Source organism: Leptonychotes weddellii, chromosome 5, assembly GCF_054177405.1.
Source record: "Leptonychotes weddellii isolate Sample4059 chromosome 5, ASM5417740v2, whole genome shotgun sequence".
NCBI lineage: Eukaryota > Metazoa > Chordata > Mammalia > Carnivora > Phocidae > Leptonychotes > Leptonychotes weddellii.
Genome location: NC_138373.1, coordinates 28,079,245 through 28,101,271, shown reverse-complemented (window position 1 = coordinate 28,101,271; position 22,027 = coordinate 28,079,245). Strand labels below are relative to the sequence as shown.

Here is a 22,027-nt window from a genome sequence, read left to right as displayed (position 1 = left end):
ATGACCTGAGCTGAAGGCAGTCGCCCAACCAACTGAGCCACCCAGGCGCCCCCCATTGGGTACGTTATTGTGTTCATGACCCAGCTTTCTGGAATGTCTGGCCTTGTCTCGTTTCTCTTGCAGCCAGTAGCTATTATAAGACCGGTAGCTCTCCCCTCCGCGACTAGAAGAGCTTTACCACACAAATGACGGTTAAGTTCGTTCCCGGCCGTGAGCACAGAGAGGGCACTCGGAACTGACTGAACACACAGCAATCACATGAAGGGCCATTATGTGCCTCACGAAATCTGACGCAGCCTAAGGTGGCAGGATCCCAGGACAATTTAGAAGACTCAAGAAAACACAACTGGGCTCGGCCCACTCGCCTGGGTCGCAAAATTTAGGAGTCGTCCCAAAACTCCGTAATTCAGGTGAATGAGTTTTTAAAGGCAATATTCTGAAAATTCAAGTCGGTTTTTGTAAACAAAGTTTCCCTGGTCACGACTTTCGGAAAACTTTCCACCGCGTCGCGCGAGTCACTCAAAGCAACGGCCCAGCGCGCGGCGCGGACGACATCCTGACAGAGAAGCAGCGGTGCGGCGAGCGAGCTCTCGGCACCCCGCAGCCGACTTCCACTTCCCGGCCGCTTATCCCCTCCCCCGCCCGGCCCACTCCAGCAGGGCGCCCCTGATTGGCTGGGCCGCCGCATGTTCGCGCTGCCATTGGCCGGGAGTCCGGGGGGGCGGGCGCGGGCAGACTTACCTCCACAGGTCCTCGCGGGAGCCTTATTGTGCGCGGCGGTTGCTGTTCGTTGAGCTTCTGTTGAGAGAAGCGGCCGGTGTGGCGCCGCCGGAGGTACGTTGGGGCCGGGCGAGAGCTCGGCGAGAGCCCCGCGCGAGCGGCGGTTGGCCGAGTTGGCGGTTGCGCTGCGCCGCGCGTTTCTCTGAGGGCCGGCGCCGAAGCCCGGGGACGCCGCGCGAGTAGGGCGGTCGCGGTGACGGGGCCGACCGGGAGGCGCCCGCCGAGTGGCCCCGGGGCTCCGGCCGGGAGGACACCCGCGACGGGCGAGAGCACGCGCCCGCAGCGCTTCCCGAGGGGGCGGTGCGGGGAGCGGCGGCGGCGGCGTGCGCCTGGCGTGGGGGTCGCGGCTGCGGAGGGACACGGCGGCGGCCTCAGAGTTTTGTCCTTCCGAGTAAGTACGGGATCGGGGCCCGGCCGGACTACTTTTAGCGGCGCCGGGGCACCGCGGTCCCGCGCGGCGCTGGTTAGTTGGCTGAAGAAGCGGGGGGCCGGCGGGGCCGCACCGAGGCTCCCCAGGGGCGGGGAGGCTGTCGTCGAGAAGTGTCGTGGCGCGGGGGGCCCGGGGACAGGGGCCCCCTGAAATTCCTCGGCCCAGGTCTGGGGGGCCGGCGCGCACACGTGTGCCGGACACCTGTTGCGCTGAGCCGCGCTGGGGATGCTGTAGCCCAGTTGTCCTGGAGATGGCTTTTCCGCTGGCGCACAAGCTTGAAAATACGTGCATATCTACTTATCAGAGACCATTTTCTGCTTCCGGCCCCCACCTGACCGGCTTTCCCTCCCATTTTGGCAAAGTTGGAGGATGTGTTGGGTAGACAGAGGAAGCATTTAGTTTGCTTTTGTGTCTCTGACTCCAGTCCGACTGTTCTTGGAAAACTTGACTTCTTCAGCTTTGCCTGATACGGGGCCTGAAGATGAAGCTGCTGACGTGGCGAGCCGGCATCTGTTGTGGGATCCAGGACGAGCTAGCTTTCACTGCCCTAAAGACTTATGTGTGGTCAAGATCTAGAAGAAGTGTGCTCAGTAGCCCTTTAGAAGGAAAACGTTAGACCACTTTGTGTCCTGTCCACTTTAAACGGACTTCGGTTACTCCAGCCTGGGATTTCATACTCTTCCGGTGAGGATGTTGTCCTGTGTTTATTTGTAGCCAGGAAACGATCCGCGACATAGGTGTTTGCAAAAACACGGTGAAGAACAGTCAAGACCAAGATAACTTATGTCACAGGAGAGCTATTGAAAATGCAAAAATGAAGCCTCTGAATCAAGGTTTAATTACATCGAGTTCAGCTTTTGTGACGTATGCCTTCGTAGTTTATCCTTCAGTTCGGTTTTTAGAGATGTTGAGTCTGACCCTAATCGAATTAATCTACTTAACTCTCAGTCTTATCTGCAGATTTGTACAGACCACATCCTAAGATTGACTTCTGCCTCAACAGAAATGCATGAACAGTGTCGTATTGGAAATGATTTAGGTCTTTTAAGAACTGGTGTGTCTAGGTACATCTTGAATTTTCCGCAGTTTTCCTTATTGACTCTTGTACATCACCTCAGTTTTCAGTCCACTATATTTCCTTGCTACTTAATATCTTGAATTCTGGTGTGAAAATACGGTGTGACCCTCACATCTTTGTGCATATCCTGTAATTCTGTTTTAGTGGGTGTTTACAGATGTATTTCATTTCATGTAATCAAATTTTAAGTAATATATTGGGTAGTTGTTACAAATAAAAATAAACTTTATAACTTTGAATGTGCAAGTGTTCTCATTGAGTGAGATTATATTAAATATAAAAAAGGACTATATCTTATTTCGTCTCATATTCTTGCATCATTTAAATACTCTGTTCTCTGAGCCATTTTTTTTTTTTTTAAGATTTTATTTATCAGAGAGAGAGCACGAGCAGGGGGAGGAGGAGGGAAAGAGGGGGAGGGACAAGCAGACTCCCCACCTAGCACTCGGTCCCATGACCCTGAGATCATGACCTGAGCCAAAGTCAGACGCTTAACTGACTGAGCCACCCAGGCGCCCCTGTTCTCTGAGTCTTAAACCTTGACAGATACCTTTAAAATGCATTACTATAGACCCAGGTACCTAACTTCTCATCACTCTTCAGCTTTACCAATCTCATTAGGACAGAACGTTTGTAGTCAGGTAATATTTGGAGAGAAATAACTGACTTTTTGGGTAGGGGAGATAACAGATGTAGTTTGAATTTTTGAACTCCTGATTAAATTTCTTAGGATATAAGGGATGTTCATAGACAGATCTTACTACATTTAACCATTAATTGTGTAGATGCACTAAATGTATCTACTAAATGTGGTACCATTAATGTATCTCCGTGTCACAAGTGTGTATAATGGCAAAAGTTGCTGAGGCCTGTTTTGGTACTTTAAGGAAAGAATGACCCTTGTTGGCTTTCCAGAACTTAATCTTTCTAAGTTGAGTATACATTTAAGCAGCATTTTATAAAGCTATATGAAACTCCTCTTCCTGGGGATGTAAAAATAAAGACACATCTCTGCTCTCAAAGCTCATGACTAAAAATATATGTTTGTAATGGGATATTCAGATAAGGAATTTGTTTTCTTGGGGGAAGGCTTTTTTGAAGAGGTGATCTTTAAACATGACTTTGAAGGAGTTGGGAAAAAGGGGAAACATTGATAGATGACAGTTCTGATGAATTTGAAAACAGTGAAAGATAGGTTTATAGGAAATCAGTAGATAAAATTCAATAGCTTCACAAAAAACAAAATATAGGAAAGATAATACAATCATGATAGTCTGATTATGTAGAAAATACTTGCCTATAAACAACTTAAGTATTGATTTAGCTACCAATGTGATTAAAAGGTGCATAGGGTGTAGAAAAGAGCTAAATCTCATCTGTCAGTATAGGAATTTGATAATGGTTAGAATTTGTAACAAGAAATAACTAGTGTGAACGTATTAAAAATACTGAGATATAAAAAAACAAATGGTTAAATTAGTTAAAATTGACTGTCACTGAGCGTTAAGGAGTGCTGACAGGCAACTACTTCATTTCATTATGAGCACTTCATACTGTTTCATTTTATGGTATTACATTGATAAATTTTTTAAAGTAAAAGCAAAATTGTACTAGCACTTAGAAGGTGGCTGATGCAGCTGGTCCATGGACCACACTTAGAGCAGTAAGGATTAGTTCATGCTCATTATGAGATTGTCACCTGGCACAAGTTGATCAAGTTTTGTCATTTTGTTGACCATTATATACCTCTGAAGATAACCCTGTCTTTTCATAATTCCTTACCTGATTTGTACTTGTGATACAAGATTTCTTTGTGTCTTAAGATCCTGGGTTTAAATGCTGGCTCCGAACTGTGTTTCCTATATAACCTAGCTCAGGTTGGTTGGTTTTCAAGTTTCACTTTTTAGTAAAGGGAAGGTAAAGATTTGGTTCAATGGATTTTTAAAAAATATAACAAGAGTTGCCATTTATTTAGTGCTTACATGTATTAAGATACTGTCTCAACAAGAAGCATTATGAGAGATTTCATAATGAAGAAAACCAGTCCATCACCAGGAATAGAGAAACTCAAATCAGTATCTACGTGAAGCTTCAAACTATATAAAGAAAAAAGTGCAATGATTAAATTAAAAAAAAAAATAGACAAACCTACAGTGTTTTTAATAATAGCTGGAAGATTGTGAACAGCACAACTAAAAAAATCTGAACTAGTTGGCATTTACGTATAATAACAACACACCCAACAGTCTTGGAAGACATGTTCTGCTCAAGTATATGTGGAGATTTTGGAAAAATTGACCATGAAGCTAGCCTCAACAAATAAAAGATTGAAATCATTTTGGAGGATATTCTCTGATGACAGTGCAATTAAGCTAACTTTCAACAAAAATATAAATAGGGAATCCGCAATTGCCTGGAAATTAATCAGTGTTTTAAATAATCCACAGATCATAGAAGGAATTGTAATGGAGATTGGAAAATATTTTGAACCAAGTATTAAAATTGAGGTAGGGTTTATCAAAATGTGTAGAATTCAACTAAAGCAGAACTAGAGGAAAATTTTATAGCTTTAAATGCAAAGTGAGAAGGGGAAAGGAACTGAAAGTTAAAAATCTGAGTTTTCATCTCAAGCTAGAAAAAAAAAACAACAAATCAAGCCTGAAGAAAATGAAATTAAAATGCCAACAGGAAATGATGAACACTATGTACAATAGAAAGTCAGAAAAGCCAAGTCAGTGCTTTGAAAATATTGATTAAATGGATAAATTTCTAGTAAGAATGATGAAGAAAAAACTGTCACTAATATCAGAATCAGAATAAAAAGAGCATTACACCAGGCTCAGTGAAGCCTGGCTGGCTACCAGGGCAAAGAAGGAGCAGTGGCAGAAACAACAGCTGACACAGTCCCTGTGCCAGGCAGCCATGGGCCAGAGTGACTTCAGCCTGCTGGACCACTGGGGCCAGGCTTGCTGCAAAACCAACCTCCAGGGCCAGTGGGTGTCAATATACTTCACTCACTGTCCTGACATCTGCCCAGATGCGCTAAGAAGCTGGTGCAGGAGGTAAGACAGCTGGAGGCTGAGGCTGACCGGAGCTCCACCACCTCCATCCATTTTTAAAAAAGAAAAGTACTACAGATCTTGCAAATGTTACAAATATAATTAGAGAATATAATGAACTTTATAAATTTGAAATTCTGTTGAAAGAGAAAAACAACTAAAGGTAAACAGGTGTAGAAAATATGAATGATCTTGTGTCTATTTTTAAAAATTCAATTATAATTGAAAAGCTTTATCACTAAGTTAACTCCAAGCCCAGATGGCATTATGGTGAATTATTTCTAACATTTAAGGAAGAAGTAATACCATTTGCAAACACAAACTCTAAAGAAAATCGAAAAGACTTTGCAGTGTTATGAGGCCACCATACATACTCTTGCTGTGAAAACATAAAGGAAAATTACACTCTTCTCTCTCATAACATTGATACAAGATTCCTAAGCAAAATGTTAGCAAACTTAATCCAGAACATGGGAGACTATCTAGGAATAAGCTAGATAAAATATTTTAAAATATCAACATGATGCAAATTAATTGAAAAAATGAGATTATGTGATCCTCTAAATAGATATGAAAAGACATTTGATTAACTTGAAAACACATTCATAGTAAAATCTTAACTAGAAATGGAAGAGTAATTATTAAACCAATAAAGCATATCTCCAAAAATTATTACAAAAATCATATTTAGTGGTGATATAATGAAATACCACACCTTGTCCAAGTTTGGTAATAAGAGAAGCATGTGCACTAACAGCACACCTATTCACATCATACTGGAGGTTCTAAATGTAGGAAGACAAGAAAAGAAAAAAATAAGGATTAGCCAGAAAAAAATCATGACATTACCTACATAGAAAATTCAAACAAGTGAATCTAATGAATTGGGAGATGTGACCAATTAAAACACTGCTTCTATTTCTCTGTAATAAGCAGAAATGTGAAATTTCAAAGATTTTTTTACTCATTTGAGAGAGCAAGTGAGAGTTCGAGTAGGGAGGGTCAGAGGGAGAGGAAGAAGCAGACTCTGTGCTGAGCAGGAATCTCAGTGCAGTCCTTGATCCCAGGACCCCAGAATCATGACCTGAACCCAAAGCAGATGCTCAACCAACTGAGCCATCCAGGTACCCCATAAATGTGAAATTTTAAAATGCCACTTATAAAGCCTTTTAAGCTGATACCTAGGGCATTAAAGGAAGGAATAGAGGAGCAAAAGATATGAGACATGTAAAATGTAGACAAATTGAACTATCAATAATGTAAAATTGAATGGATTAAACTATCTAGTCATATAGAGATTTTCAGATTGGAGGAGAAACAGCATCCAAGCATTTGCTGTCTACAGGAGATAACATCTTAGTTTGAAAAATACAAATATGTTGAAAGTGAAAGGATAGAAAAAGTTCTATCGTACAAAGAGCAACTGTAAGAGTGGTTATACTGATTTCAGACAAAATAGACTTTAGAACAAAAATTTTACTAAAGGTAAAGAGGGATGTTTTATAAGAAAAGGACTAGTCCCTCAGGAAGTTATAACAATTATATATACATATGTGTGTATGTATGTATTATATACACCTAATAACAGCACCAAAATACATAAAACAAATATTGACAAGAATTGAAGGGAGAAATAGACAATTCAATAATAATGGTTGGTGACTTCAATACAGCACTTTCATAATGAATAGAAAACTAGGCAGGAGATCAATAGGACTTGAATAACACTACGAACCAAGTAGACCTTAGAGACCTCTTGTAAACAGTTGAAATAACAGCAGAAAACACATTCTCATGTATCTAGAACATTCTCCAGTATAGACATACGGAGCCATAAAACAAACCTCAGCAAACTTAAAAGGATTGAAATCAATGAAGTACACTCTGATTACAGTGGAATGAAATTAGGATTCAGTGCCAAGAAGAAATTTGAGAAATTCACAACTGTATGGAAATCAAACAACTCCTAAATAACCTATGGGTCAAAGAACTCCTCAAGGGAAATTAGAAAATACTTTCAAATGAATGAAAATGACATAACATTCCAAAACTTTGAAGTGAAATCAAAGCAATTCTTCAAATGAAACTTGTAGTCAGGGAGCCAGAGTGGCTCAGTCAGTTGAACGTCCAACTCTTGGTTTCAGCTCAGGTCTTGATCTCAGGATCATGAGATCAGGGCCCCACATCAGGCTCCACATTCAGCAGAGTCTGCTTGAGATGCTCTTTCTCCCTCTCCCCCACTTGTGCTCACTCACTCTCTTGCTCTCTCTCTCAAATATATATATATATTTTAAAGGAAATTTGTAATGATGGACACCTATATTTTAAAAAAACGTCTTGGGGCACCTGGGTGATCAGTCGATTGAGTGTCCAACTCAGTCTCAGCTCTGGTATTGATCTCAGGGTTGTGAGTTTAAGCCCCACATTGGGCTCCATTATGGGTGTGGAGCCTTTTTTTTTTTCTAAAGGCAAAAAAAATAAAAAAGATCTCAAGTCAATAACCTGACTTTTACTCTTAATACAAAAAGAAGAGCAAACTAGACCTAAGTCAGAAGAATGAAGGAAATAATAGAGATTACAGCAGAAAGTAATAAAATTAAGAAAGAAAAAATAGAGAAAATCAAGGAAACCAAAAGTTATTTTTCAAAAAGACCAAAATGACAAATCTTTACCTAGACTAAATATGAAAGAGACTCAAATAACTGAAATCAGGAATGAAAGAGGGAGCATTAGTACCGACTTCCAGAAGTTACAAAAAATGATGAGAATACTATAGAACAATTCACTTCTATGCCAATCAATTAAATGGTTGAAATAGACAAATTCCTAAAGAGACCCAAATGAACAAAACTGACGCAAGAAGAAATAGAAAATCTGAACAGGCCTATAACAAGTACAGGGACTGAATTAGAACACAGAAAAGGTACTGCATGGAGCACTGGGTGTTATACAAAAACAATGGATCGTGGATCACCACATCAAAAACCAATGATGTATTGTATGGTGACTAACGTAACATAATAAAATTAAAAAAAAAAAAAAAAACACAGAAAAGGCCAGTATCAGATGGCTTTATTGTTGAATTCTACAAAACATATAAAAATACCAATTCTTTTCAAATTTTTTTAAGAAATAGAAGAGGAAGGAACAGTTCCCTAATCATTCTTTGAGGCCAGGAGGCCAGTATTCTTCTGATAACAAAGTCAGACAAAGACCTCACAAGAAAACTACAGAACAGTGTCTCTTATGAATATCGATGCAAGAATCCTCAGCAAAATAGTAAAAATTCAATCCAGCAACCCAGAGAAAGGATTATACACCATGACCAAGTGCTATTTATCCCAGGAATGCAAGGCTGGTTTCACATCCAAAAATATATTAATGTAATCTACCATATCAATATAATGGAAAACAAAGCCATATGATTATGTTAATAGATGCTAAAATATTTTCTAACAACATACAATGCTCCTTTACAATAAAGCATTCAACAGAGTAGAGATAGTTGGGAAATTCCTTATCCTGATAAAGGGCATCTGAGAAAAATCCACAGCTAATGCCATATAGAATGGTTAAAGACTGAAGATTTTCCCCCTAAGTTAGACAAGACGAGGATGTCAACTTTTGCCACTTCTGTTATTGTACTGGAGTTTCTAGTCGGACTAGGCAAGAAAATGAAATAGAAAGCATCAAGACCAGAAAAGAAGAAATAAAACTACCAACATATGATAGGATCTTGTTTGTAGAAAAAACTAGAGCTAAAACTAGATATAAAAACAAGGTCAACAGTGTTGCAGGCGAGATCAATATACAGTATTCTGTTGTATTTCCATGTACTTAGAATGAATAATCCAAAAATGAAATTAAGAAAAATAGTTTCACTTACAGCAGTATCAAAAGGAAGTGCAAAACTCTAAAAACTACAATATACCTTTGAATGAAATTAAATACCTAAGTAAATGGAAAGACTATCATGTTCATGGATCAGAGTACTTGATAAAATTGAGGTTGCCATACTCCCTAAATTGATCTATCTAGGTTCAACACAATCCCTATCAAAGTCCAATAGGCTTCTTTGCAGAAATTGTTAATCTGATCCTGAAATTCATATACATATTCAAGGAACTCAGAATAGTGCAAACAATCCTCAAAAACAAAGTTGAGGACTCATATCTTAAATTTAAAACTTAACAGAAAACTACAGTAATTGAGACTTATATATCAGTGGGATAAAACTGAGAATCCTTAAATAAACCTTAAGATTTAAATTAATTGGTCTTGACAAGAATGCCATAACAATTCATTGGAGGAAAGAATGGCCTTTTCAAATGGTGCTGGAACAATAAGCAGCATCATTAACCATCAAGGAAATGCAAATCAAAATGACAATGAGGTACCACATTACTCTCACCAAGATGACTCTACTGGAAAAGAGATAATGAGTGTTGATGAAGAGATACTAAAACAAAATCCTTCATACACTACTGTTGTGAATGTAAATTGGTCCAGATGGTTTTGAAAACAGTCTTTTCCTCAGAAGATTAAATGTGGAGTTACAGTATGATTCAGCAGTTCCATATAGACATATAACCAAGAGAAGTGAAAACATGTCTGCACAGGAACTTACACATGAATGTTTATAGCAGATTTATTAATAATAGCCAATTTTGGCTTTGAAGCAAAATGTAAATATCCAAAATTATTGTTGAAAGTATATATAACATAAAAGTAAGGTAAAAATCTGGGATGTAAAGTTTGAATACTTTTTAAGTTTTGTTTATTTAAGTAATCTCTACACCCGATGTGGGCGCCAACTCATGACCCAGAGATCGAGTCACATGCTTTTCCAACTGAACTAGCCAGGCACCCCTTGAATAGTTTAAGATAATATATATTTAAATAATATTGTTTTACTCTTTAGTTCAATAGTTACTGAAACACTGGCTGAAATGCTTTTAGAAAACTTTTAATATACTAGAATCCATGGAATCATGAAGCATATGTAGACCTTATAAAATAAAAAGGACAGGGGCGCCTGGGTGGCTCAGTCGTTAAGCATCTGCCTTCGGCTCAGGTCATGATCTCAGGGTCCTGGGATTGAGCCCCACATCTGGCTCCCTGCTCTGCGGGAAGCCTGCTTCTCCCTCTCCCACTCCCCCTGCTTGTGTTCCCTCTCTCGCTGTGTCTCTTTCTGTCAAATAAATAAATAAAATCTTTTAAAAAAATAAAAAGGACATTTTCATGTTTGAGTATAATATGGAGATATCAAACAATAGAAAGTAAAATATAACAGCAAAAAGCTATGAAAATCAGAAGGCATAACACCAAGTGTAAGTTAAAGCTTTAATGGCAATATTAAATGTAAATGGATTAAATTCTATTAAAAGATTCATTAGGCTAAAATATTTTCAATAAGTTTTACAAAACACATCTGAAACAAATTGATGGGACGTTCAGCAGGAGTTATATCATCAGATGAATGAAAGGTAACATTTTTAAAGTTCAAAATTAACAGGATACTCTCCAACAATTAATTATACACCTGAGGGCAAAATGAAATTAGATACCTTCCTCTCAGTATATTCTAAAATCAATTCTAGATGGATTTAGGACTTAAATAATGAAAGACAGATCTTTAAAACTTGAGAAAATATAGATGACTTCTCTTTCCTAACTTGTGCTGCTGGATAGTACCATGATTTTAAAGATCTGTGTGAAATGTTGCTTATTTGACAGCAAGGGAGCTGGTTGAAGAGAGAAGTTCTGATGATGGCAGGGATCCCCAATTAGACTGTCTTTTATTTTTATTCTCCCAATAATAAATTTCACTAAACCTCTCTACAGTATGTAAATTGTCATTTATCTTTTAGGCAGTTACCAGTACTTAACTTCCCTGAGCCTTTTAGTGGCAGTTTTACTTATTTTTCCCTAAGCATACTGATGCAGAGGTTTTCCAAGTGAAGTACCTCTCCATAGTGCCCTGAGTTTTATAAGCTAACAAGTTGCACACTGTTATGACCAATTTTCTCATGTTTATAAACTTTAAAAATAATTCTCTCTAAAGACAAGTATCATATGATCTCACTGATATGAGGAATTCTTAATCTCAGGAAACAAACTGAGGGTTGCTGGAGTGGTTGGGGGTGGGACAGATGGGATGGCTGGATGATGGACATTGGGGAGGGTATGTGCTATGGTGAGTGCTATGAATTGTGCAAGACTGATGAATCACAGACCTGTACCTCTGAAACAAATAATACATTGTATGTGTAAAAAAAGAAGAAGAAGATAGTAGGAAGGGAAAAATGAAGGGGGGGACATTGGAGGGGGAGACGAACCATGAGAGACTATGGACTCTGAGAAACAAACTGAGGGTTTTAGAGGGGAGAGGGATGGGGGGATGGGTTAGCCCAGTGATGGGTATTAAGGAGGGCACGTATTGAATGGAGCGCTGGGTGTTATATGCAAATGATGAATCATGGAACACTACATCAAAAATTAATGATGTAATGTATGGTGACTAACATAACATAATGAAATAAAATTTAAAAAAAATAATTCTCTCTGAGCAAGTATTCCTATTATATATTCACTCAGGTCTGCTTTTATATTACGTATTTTTATAATTGCACACCATGGTGCATGTCTGTGTCCTGAGATAACTTAGATCATAAGGCTTCTATACCACCAGTGGGCCTCACTGTTTCACATATTACCTAGAGGTGGGGAAGGATTTCTCAAAGAGATTAAAGTTTAGCCATTAAAGAAAAAAAAAGAAATGTGTATTAAAACTAGGAAGATCCAAAGACAAACCACAAATGAGAGAACATACTTGTAACTCATAAAACAAATGATTGACAGAGGATTGTTATTCATAATATATTAAGTTCTCTTAAAAAATAAATGAGAAAAGACAGACCAGTCAAAAACAAAATAAGCAAGATATAACCAGGAATTTTGCAGATAAGGAAATATGTATAGCCAATAAACACAGGAAGATGCTACTAATTAGGGAAATGCAAATTAAGACCGTGAGATATATATCCATATCCAAGTAGATTGGTAAAAATTAAATCTGGCAATACCAAAGGCTTGAGAGGATGTGGATAGTGGTAACTCATACATTGCCTGTAGGGGTGTATATTGGTATACCTGCTTTGGAAAATAATTTGACTATCTTGAAAATTTGAACATTTGTATATCTTATTGCTACCCAACAAATCCACTCAAAAAATATTTATAGACATGCACCTTGAAACAGTAGTTGTAGCAATAATGTTAGTAAGAAAAAGAAAACTGTAAATGACTCAAATATCCTTCACAGAGAACTAGATAAATAAGTTTTGTTATATTGACCCAATGGATCATTATGATGCCATTAAAATGTATGAATTACTGATACACACAATTTCATGGATGAGTCTGGGGATATGCATGAAGAAACGTGTTAGAAAACTATAGTCTGGGGTGCCTGGGTGGCTCAGTCGTTACTGGGATCAAGCCCCACATCAGGCTCTCTGCTGGGATCCTGGGATCGAGCCCCACATCAGGCTCTCTGCTCGGCAGGAAGCCTGCTTCTCCCTCTCCCACTCCCCCTGTTGTGTTCCCTCTCTGGCTATCTCTCTCTCTGTCAAATAAATTTAAAAAAAAAAATCTTTAAAAAAAAAAAGAAAACTATATAGTTTGCTTGAAAGTAAGTAGAATTAAACTGTATTGTTTACACATCACATTTATAATGAAACTAACCTAAAAAGTAATAGAAGTATAAACTCAAAATTTAGGATACAAAATTACCTTAGGCTGGGGAAGAGGGGGAAGAGGCATGGTGTGGGAAACCTTGGATAGATGCAAGTTACTGGTGGTATTTGGCTGAATGGTGAGTGGTTCAAAGATATTCAGTATTTTCATACATTGTCATACTTCATAATTAATGGACATTACATGTCATGTGTGCATCAAATGTAGAGGCATATTTACCCCAAAGTTTTCAGGGCTTTTCACTAGTTTGGGCCTTTTCTAAAGGCCCTGAGAAAGGACCATAGCAGTGTATTCACATGGTTGGTAGTTTCTGTAAGATTTATAAAATAAGATATTTCAACTATAATCATTTAAGACTACTGTCTCTCTTCATCTTGATTTCTCCTTACCTTTGTGTCACCTGGGAGTAGAATAGCTTCAGGCAGTTTGTGATTGGGAATATACTTAGTGTGGGTTTAATAGAATACATTTGTGGTTCATAGTCACTTTTGAATGTAGGTAATTATTGCCTGTTGGCCTGACTGTGATGGTCTACAGTGCCTGGCCCCTGCAATATATGAGTGAAGAAGCCACGAATTGAAATTTATGAAGCCAGAAGGTAGTCAGGAAAAAATATTCCAATTACCTGATGTTTAAAAACATAAGTAGAGGATTTAGTTCTCATGGATTTCTAGTCAAAAGAACTTCTCTTTTTGTTAAAAAAATAATAGCATATTCAATTAAAAATTCACTGTACATTTTTTTTTCTTTTTTGATAGGAATTCTGTCTTTAAAATAAAATAAGAATTTTTGTGTTTATAGGGCACATAGCTATAGCAGTACCAACAAAAAGTATGTCTTTACATGAAGCTGATTGTTTTATGCATCCTGATTATCAGTTAAAATTTAATCAACCATGCTAATGGGGCACCTGGGTGGTTTAGTTGGTTGAACATCCAACTCTTGATCTGGGCTCAGGTCTTGATCTCAGGGTCATGAGCTCAAGCCTTGCACTGAGCTCCACACTGCTGGGCATGGAGCATACTTAAAAAGAAAAAATTAATCAACCATGCTAGAAGAAAGATTTAGTTTGTTCATTCTCTCTATGGGAAATACTGCAAAAATTGTGTTCATGAAGAGGCAATCAAATATGTAGTCCTATAGGGAAAAGCCTTATATTGAATCAGGCCCTTAGTTAATGAAAGTATGCTATTTTTTTGGATTTTGTGATTTTTTTTTTTAAATACATGACAGGTCTGTTTTTGTTTTTGGAGTTTTTGTTTGTTTGTTTTTTAAGTAGGCTCCATGCCCAGTGTGGAGCCCAGCACGGGGCTTGAATACATGACTTTGAGAGCAAGTGTCAATGCTTACCGGCTGAGTCACCCACACACCCCTATACATGACAGACAGGTTTTTAAAATTTGAATTTGTTGTGATTTTTTTTTTCTTGTTCTAAATAAATATTCACCTCAAACTTCAGGTCTCACAAATCCTGGAACTGTTCCTGATCAAATGATATGGTAAATTAAAAGGATATGGTAGGGCGCCTGGGTGGCTCAGTTGGTTAAGCGACTGCCTTCGGCTCAGGTCATGATCCTGGAGTCCCGGGATCGAGTCCCGCATCGGGCTCCCTGCTTGGCAGGGAGTCTGCTTCTCCCTCTGACCCTCCTCCCTCTCATGCTCTCTGTCTCTCATTCTCTCTGTCTCAAATAAATAAATAAAATCTAAAAAAAAAAAAAAAGGATATGGTAAAGGAAAGCTTCAAGTAAGGTATAGTGATAAATGAAAAAATTATTCAGGTAGCTTTGACTAGGTTATTTGTGCCTTCAAAAGTCCTAGATTCTGTCTTTTCAGTTTAGTAAGTTCTCCATACTTTGTTAGATAACTGGCCTATCATGCCCGTACATATATGTTTTTTCTTTTTTTGTTGTTTTTATTATGCCTTTGATTGCCTTGTAACTTCACAGTTATTTCCTTTAAACCATTTACCTACCTACCTACAGTTTAGATCAGACTTGATATAGTGGGAGAGAAACACTAAAATATTTTTCTCTGCTATGTAGTAGATTTTTATTAAATTATGAAAAATAATTAAAAGCTAAATTGGCTTTCTTGTTTGAAGTAGCATCATGTTGTATATCTTCAGCACTCATTTTATACTCCAAACTTTTGGGAATTACTCCTGCAGCACCATTTATTTTGGAAATTTGAACATTAGGAAAACTTCAAGATGGTGCCACTAGGTATAGAAAATGGAAAATTCTTTGCAAAACATTGAGTTTTGTTTTTATGAAAAAAATACAATTTAATCTTTAGATTATATAAGGTATGGCCTGCTTGGATAATTGAAACCAGACTTCAGTGGTTATGGCAGTGAGGTGATACAAAAAGTGGCCAGATAAAATTAACAGGCTTAGTATCAAGTAGAGGCTTACTGGCAATATAAAGTTTGAATTTCTATAGTTTAGATTTATAGAAAAAAATTAAAATTACTTGTACATTTTCAGTGACAGATGAAAATGGATGTAATTTTCAAGAAAAATAATTATCTAAATCTCTAGAAATAGTCTGAACATTAATATTACAAATAAATAAGCTTCTGTCTATTAGAGAAGTGCATTTAAATATGGTATTTTAAATTCTAGGGTATAAAAGATGGCAAGTCCAGATAGAAGTAAGCGGAAGATACTAAAAGCCAAAAAAACAATGCCTGCAAGTTGCCGGAAGCAAGTAGAGATCCTGAATAAGTCAAAGAATGCTGAAGCACTGAAAACAGCAACTGGGAATAATGTGTCAAGTGGTAATCAGAATTCAAGTACTGGTGTCATAAATAGCAAATATGGACATTCTGAAAATGATGCTTCCTTATTGGACTCTAAGAAAAATTCAGTATGCTCAGAGAAAAGTAAAGCATTTTCTCAGAATGTAATGAAACCACTAGAAATTGTTGATTCAGAAACAAGATTGGAATACATTGAAGAACAAGTTGTGTGCCCTTACCAAAAGCCAAGCAAAACAATAGAATCTTCCAGGAAACTCTTTACACAAGAGGCGAAAGATTCACAGAACACTTCTGAAAACCATATTGAATGTCAGACAGATATAACAAGATCCTATTTTGAACGACATGAAGAAGATTGTAATCTGAAATCCATTTGTTGTCCATCTAGTGTATTGAGTGGTATGGTTCAAATGCCAAAAACTACAGTAAACAATACCTTGGATGATAAGAGAATCGACAAGACAGTTTCTTATTTAGAAACAAACTTCAATTCTGAGTCATGTGATAAAAGACAAAGTGACATTTTAAGTTCAGATACCTGTTTTCTGCCTGTTGATAAAATACTTAAGTTGGTGAATTCAGTCATTTCCAGTAACTGTGCTACTGACATTTTGAAAAGTGAAGAATCCTGTAGAACCTGTCATTCCAGCATTTCAAATTTTGAAAGTATAGACTCAACACGGCTGTCAGCACTTGACACTGATAGTAATAACAGTAAGTGTATACTTATGCATCTTTTGGAGAAATTAAAATAGTCATAGTCACTTTCCTTTTGGGGGATGTTTTTTAGCCTCAGATACAGAAACCATAGAGTGTCTATAGCCGGGAAAAAAGTAAATGATGACATTAATCGTTTCAGAGTATCTTGTTTCTCAACCATTTAGGGTGAGGAGGGGGAAATGGTATCCTCCATATCTGAAGGGAAGTAAATTCTGGCAAAGAAGGAATCAGTCGCTTTCCCTTGAGAGTACAAAAAATCAAAAGGTGACTTATGGCAATTGTTTGGTTTATTTCATCTACATCTCTTCTTATTTTGAAGTTTTATTTATTAGATTAATAAGAAGGCTAGTTGAAAGAGTTTTTTTAATCATTAGTGAACTCATTTCTTTCCATAGAATTGACCTGGCTGATAGATAATAGGTATATATACACATAAACATACGTATGTGTATGCGTGGAGTGACAGAGAAACATCAAATAGTTAACCAATGAAATTCTAGAGTTATAAAATTATTAAAATAGCAAAAATAAATTTCATTTGAAGTAGGATTTTTTGTAAGTTAATGAAATATAAGAAAAACATTTTGTAGGATAAATTTTATTTGTGTTCTTGTCTAAGCTACATAGTGATCATTTAATAAGATGGATTTAAAATTATTTAAAAATAACAGGATCACCTATTAAAAATATGTAGGACTGCCTAAGTAACTGTATAAAAATAATGTAAGACCACTTAAGTAACTAGAGCATTGAAGTGCTATAATTTATTCAGTTCTTGTTGGTATTAAATAGGTATTAAGTGAAGTTGAAAGGAAAGTGTATCTGAGACCAGAATCCTACCTAAGAACCTAAGATAATCATTTTTTTAAGGTTAGTTTATCACAATTTTTTAGACAATTACATTTTCTTAAAAAATGCTGCCTTGGTCACATTTTAGTTTTTCTATTTCCTTAGTCCCTGGATTAGAGAATTCCCTTGTTTCCTTCCTTAGAAGGAATATTTTTACTTCCTGATCTTTCCATTTCCCCAAGGCCAAAATCAAAAGAAGAGGATGTTTTCAGAAAACAAAGAAAATGTTAAGCGCATGAAAACTTCAGAGCAAATTAATGAAAATATTTGTGTAGCTCTGGAAAAGCAAACAGCATTGCTGGAACAGGTAAAATATTGGGGCTTATATATTTGCTTCAGAAACTTCTGATTAGTAAAAAAAATGGTAAAAGTTAATTGATCTCCACGATGATTTAGTACAGAAGACTTTCACTTGGTGCAAAAGTTGTATATGAAAATGGAATCAACTGATGGAGATATTAGGGAAAGATAATTGTTTACATTACCAAAACATGTAGAGTAACCTAGAGAATCATGTGTAGGTAGAGTGCTGTAGTAGAAAGAGAATGGACTTTTTAGTCAATATTACATTTAAATCTCTTAGAAAGTCAGACACTGCCTGACCTTAAGCTTTGCTGAATAATTCAATGCCTTTTGTTCTGGTCTTTGGGTTCTCTGATCTGCAGCTACAGCCATTTGTATACCTTATCACAATTGACCCCTACTTCATAGACTCAGACAACCCAGAAGTCCATCATAAAGTTCTGCTGCATTCGGGTTTACTTGCCCTAATTTCCAGGTTTACACAGATATGTTGGATTTTCTGATACTTTGTTTTATAGCATCATCAAATGCACATTTTGCTTTCATTTTGCCCCATTTTATTTCATTGTACTACAGTTTCCCATGTTTGATCAACTCTTGAGTTTAAGTGTAATGAACTTCAATTTTAATAGGTCCTGTAATGAGGACCTGTTTTAACCATCATGTTTTGCTATTTTACTACCACTAGAATTATTCAACTGAAAGTCATTATGTAGTAGATTAATGTCTGTCAACTATAATGGACCAAAATGTTTTAAGCCAAACTATCCTGCTGTTTCAGAAACAAAAACACTACTGTTTTCTAAAACAGACCATTATAATTATATAGTTACATATTATATGAATATGTATTCACATAATAAATAAATGGAAACCTTTTTGAAAGATTCATGCAGAACCAGCATGAAAGGTGAGTAGCAGTTTTTCCCTTTCTACTTTGTCTTTTCTTCCAGGAAGACCAAAGGAAACACTAATGAAAAAATATGTAAATATTCTCTTATTTGCAGGAAAGAGGTGGCAGAATTATGGTGAGCATAGATCTAGCTTAAGAAAAAAGTTTGGGATTCCAGTCTTATTCCCATTGATTAGTAGCTGAATTTAGAAATAAGTTCTGATAGGAACATACGAAGAAAAAATTTAATCTTTGAATATTTTGGTGTCACTGGCATGGAAAAATCAGTTTTCATTCATTACTGTTATGTGTCTCACAAAATACTTGGTCTGAGTTGACACAGAAAATGGTCCTTCCCAACGAGGTTTGAGAAATGCAGTTTATTTTGTTTTCTCAACCACCACCACCCCCCTCCCTGAAGTTTCTTGCACATTCTTCGGAGACATCTTGGGTTTTAGCTAATTACTATCTTTTTACCTATCTCCAAATAGCTAGCTTTCCATCATTTGATATTTTAATTCCTGTGCAAACAGTTAACTCTCTAAACCACATCTATTTGGGGTTTTTTTTTAGTTTGAATCCCAGTGGAATAGGGCTAGCATTCTGACATTATTCTTCCCTGAGAGAGTCCCAGAGCTGTTGACTCTTCTTTTTTGAGGTTTTTATAAGGATCTTGGCCTTGTTGATTCCAATTAAATTACTGAAGTGGAGGAGTTTTTCTTCTAAAGTCCAAGTTATTCACTCTACCCACCATCTTAGAAAGTTGAGGCAGATTGAAAATATATAATTGCTAGTCTTTCTCCAATCTTTAGGCTACTTTTGCTGCCATCTGCAAATTGTACCTAGGATTTCCATCAGATAACATAATTTGGGACACATTACCATCAGCAGAAGACATTTATGAGGTATTTGGTGGAGGTTATTGTGTCTTCCTTTTTTATGAGTAACATCGCCACTAAATGAGAAATGTCCAGTCTAACCAAGAGTAACAATCTGTGGATGGGCATTTAGTCCTTTTAAATAATCCAGTTTTAAGAATCTGCCTCCATCTGAATCACCAAGAGTACTTACTTGTTTAAATTGTGGTTTATTGAGCTCCCTCATAGCTGAAGACTGTTGTTTTAGGCTACTCTTTTCTCAAACTTACCTAATAAGAATTACTGGAGGTGCCTGTTAATTAGACAGCTTTCCAGGCCTTTTTCCAGGAAATTCTCTTTGGTGAATCCAGGCTAGGGCCTAGGAATCTGTGATTTTAACAAATATCCCGTGTGTTACCAGGGAAGTTTCACAAACACTGTGTGATCTCCAGTTGTTAGCAAAACAGTATTTCCACATTCAGAACATTTAGAAAGTTTCTCCAAGATTCATCTGAGTTTGAGCTTTACATATTGACCCAGCCACTGAACTGGCAAGGCTGTAGTAATCCATAAAAACCACATATGGGTGGTTTTCACCTGTCAGTAAAAATAGTATGTTATTTTGAGCACTTACTAGTTGAATCAAATACTTAAAAGTTTGACAGTAAAAATGATAATCATGTCTAATGTTGAGAAATCACTGAAGAAATGTTAAGCATTACAGAAAAAAAATCAAGTAGATGATGTTGAAGAGCAAGAACAATTGGAAATGAGAAGGAAAAACCTTGGGAATAATCAAAATTGTTGAATAACCCTAATCATCCCAGTGATATCAGTATAAAAGAGTTTAACATAGAAGCTTTATGTTCCAATTTCAAACACCAAGAAGCAAGAATTTAGGGGAAAGATACAAATATTACTAATAAATACCTTGAGCGTATCATGACAGGTTTTGTTATTAAGAAACACTACCTACTCTGTTATGAAAGCAGCTTACAGGAGGATACAAATTCAGCAGAAAATTACAGTGGATATTTCTGAATATATGGCTGAGCAGAGCTATTCATATCAGTGGGCATTGAGATTAATTATGCTCCCTGAGAATAGGCCCGTTTGTTTTCTAAAAAACAGCCAGATAATGAAATGCATTAATGTTTCATCTGATAGCTACTGTTAGAATAGCGTGCATTATGCCAAATAGCATTAGCCACTACCTAATTAGTCCTGACTTCTCTCCATTTTAACAATAGAAAGTCACCCCCTAAAAAACCTATGCAAGTAAAGTCGATTATCTTGCATATTTATTTCCTTTATATCAATTCACTGTTTTCTATTTTATGGAGCTCTTTCATATATTTACCTTTTATACCCTTATAAAAATCCGATTAGCATCACATGTTCAACATTGTATTACCTACCCATATGTGGGCAAGGAAGATGAAGCTGAGAGGTGTTGTGACTTCCCAAAGGTCCTATAGCTTTGTTAATGGCTGGGTCAAGGCTTGGACTTTCATAATTTGCTTCATATCCACGATAGACCAACCAACCATTTTCATTGGGCTCTGGCTTTCAGATAAGTGGAGTTCCTTTTTATGGAATACTTGGTTTCAGTTATGCTCATTAAAAAATATAAATGCAATATAGGCTTTTACCTTTCCTTTAATATGTATTATGGAATTCAGCTGAAACTGTAGGAAACAAAAATTAGCACTGGGAGAATAAATTTATGTTCTAACATACCCATATATTTAGATACTGGGTGTGTTTTGCTAAATTTGATATTCAAACTTCTGGTAATATTAGATACTGGGTGTGTTTCACTAAATTTGATATTCAAACTTCTGGTAATATAAACATAAAAATGTGTATTTTATCAGTTACAATAAATCCAGAAAAGAACAAAGCTATTTTTAAGGAGTAGAAAATAAAATTGCTTTTAAATTTGAAACATGGGGTGTTCTCGTTTTTATTTTAAAATTCTAGGTCAAACATTTGATTCGACAGGAGATCTATAGTATAAATTACAAACTATTTGATAATAAGCTGAAAGAATTGACCGAACGCATTGGGAAGACACAGTGCAGGAATAAACATGAAGCAATAGCTGATGAACTCTTCGTAAGTTTCTGATTTCATTTGATTTCATCTGAAGTAGAATTTGGTGATATTTTACATATTAGGAAAGGAAAACAATAAAGGAGACCCAAATCTGATCCTTGACCACAAGCCTAGTGTACTGTACCATAGGTAATAGAGTTTATTAGCAATACTGACCCTTATGAAATTGGAAATATTATTCTATGTTCTTCTGTTGTCAGTTGTTCTGTGTCAATTGACAGGCTTAATATGTAGGCAGTTTCTTTTAATTCAAAATATATCCTGTATTAGAGCTTGTACAATGTGTTTGAAACTGTTTTGGGGTTTTTTTGTTCTACTCTTCTAGGGTTACTTGCTGATAGGTGCTTCCTACCAACATTAATTTTATTATGACTCAATTAAAAGTTTGATGTTTTTATCTTCCATTCTTGTATGTCATACTG

The 22,027-nt window shown here is 36.8% G+C and overlaps 1 protein-coding gene across 2 annotated transcripts; it reads left to right on the top strand.

Moving 5' to 3' along the window:
• The first annotated feature begins 740 nt into the window (after positions 1 to 740).
• On the top strand, positions 741 to 21,924 carry LOC102749749 (activating transcription factor 7-interacting protein 2). 2 transcript variants are annotated; one of them, XM_081820050.1, is made up of 4 exons: positions 741 to 834; positions 15,730 to 16,580; positions 17,618 to 17,742; positions 21,471 to 21,924. In XM_081820050.1, the coding sequence occupies exons 2-4, from the start codon at positions 15,740 to 15,742 to the stop codon at positions 21,615 to 21,617; spliced, it is 1,113 nt and encodes a 370-aa protein (XP_081676176.1). In that variant the 5' UTR covers positions 741 to 834; positions 15,730 to 15,739; the 3' UTR covers positions 21,618 to 21,924. The 2 variants fall into 2 exon arrangements, 1 of the variants encoding a protein (XP_081676176.1); XR_014145356.1 differs by lacking the exons at positions 15,730 to 16,580; positions 17,618 to 17,742; positions 21,471 to 21,924 and adding an exon at positions 1,635 to 5,841.
• The last annotated feature ends 103 nt before the right edge of the window (positions 21,925 to 22,027 follow it).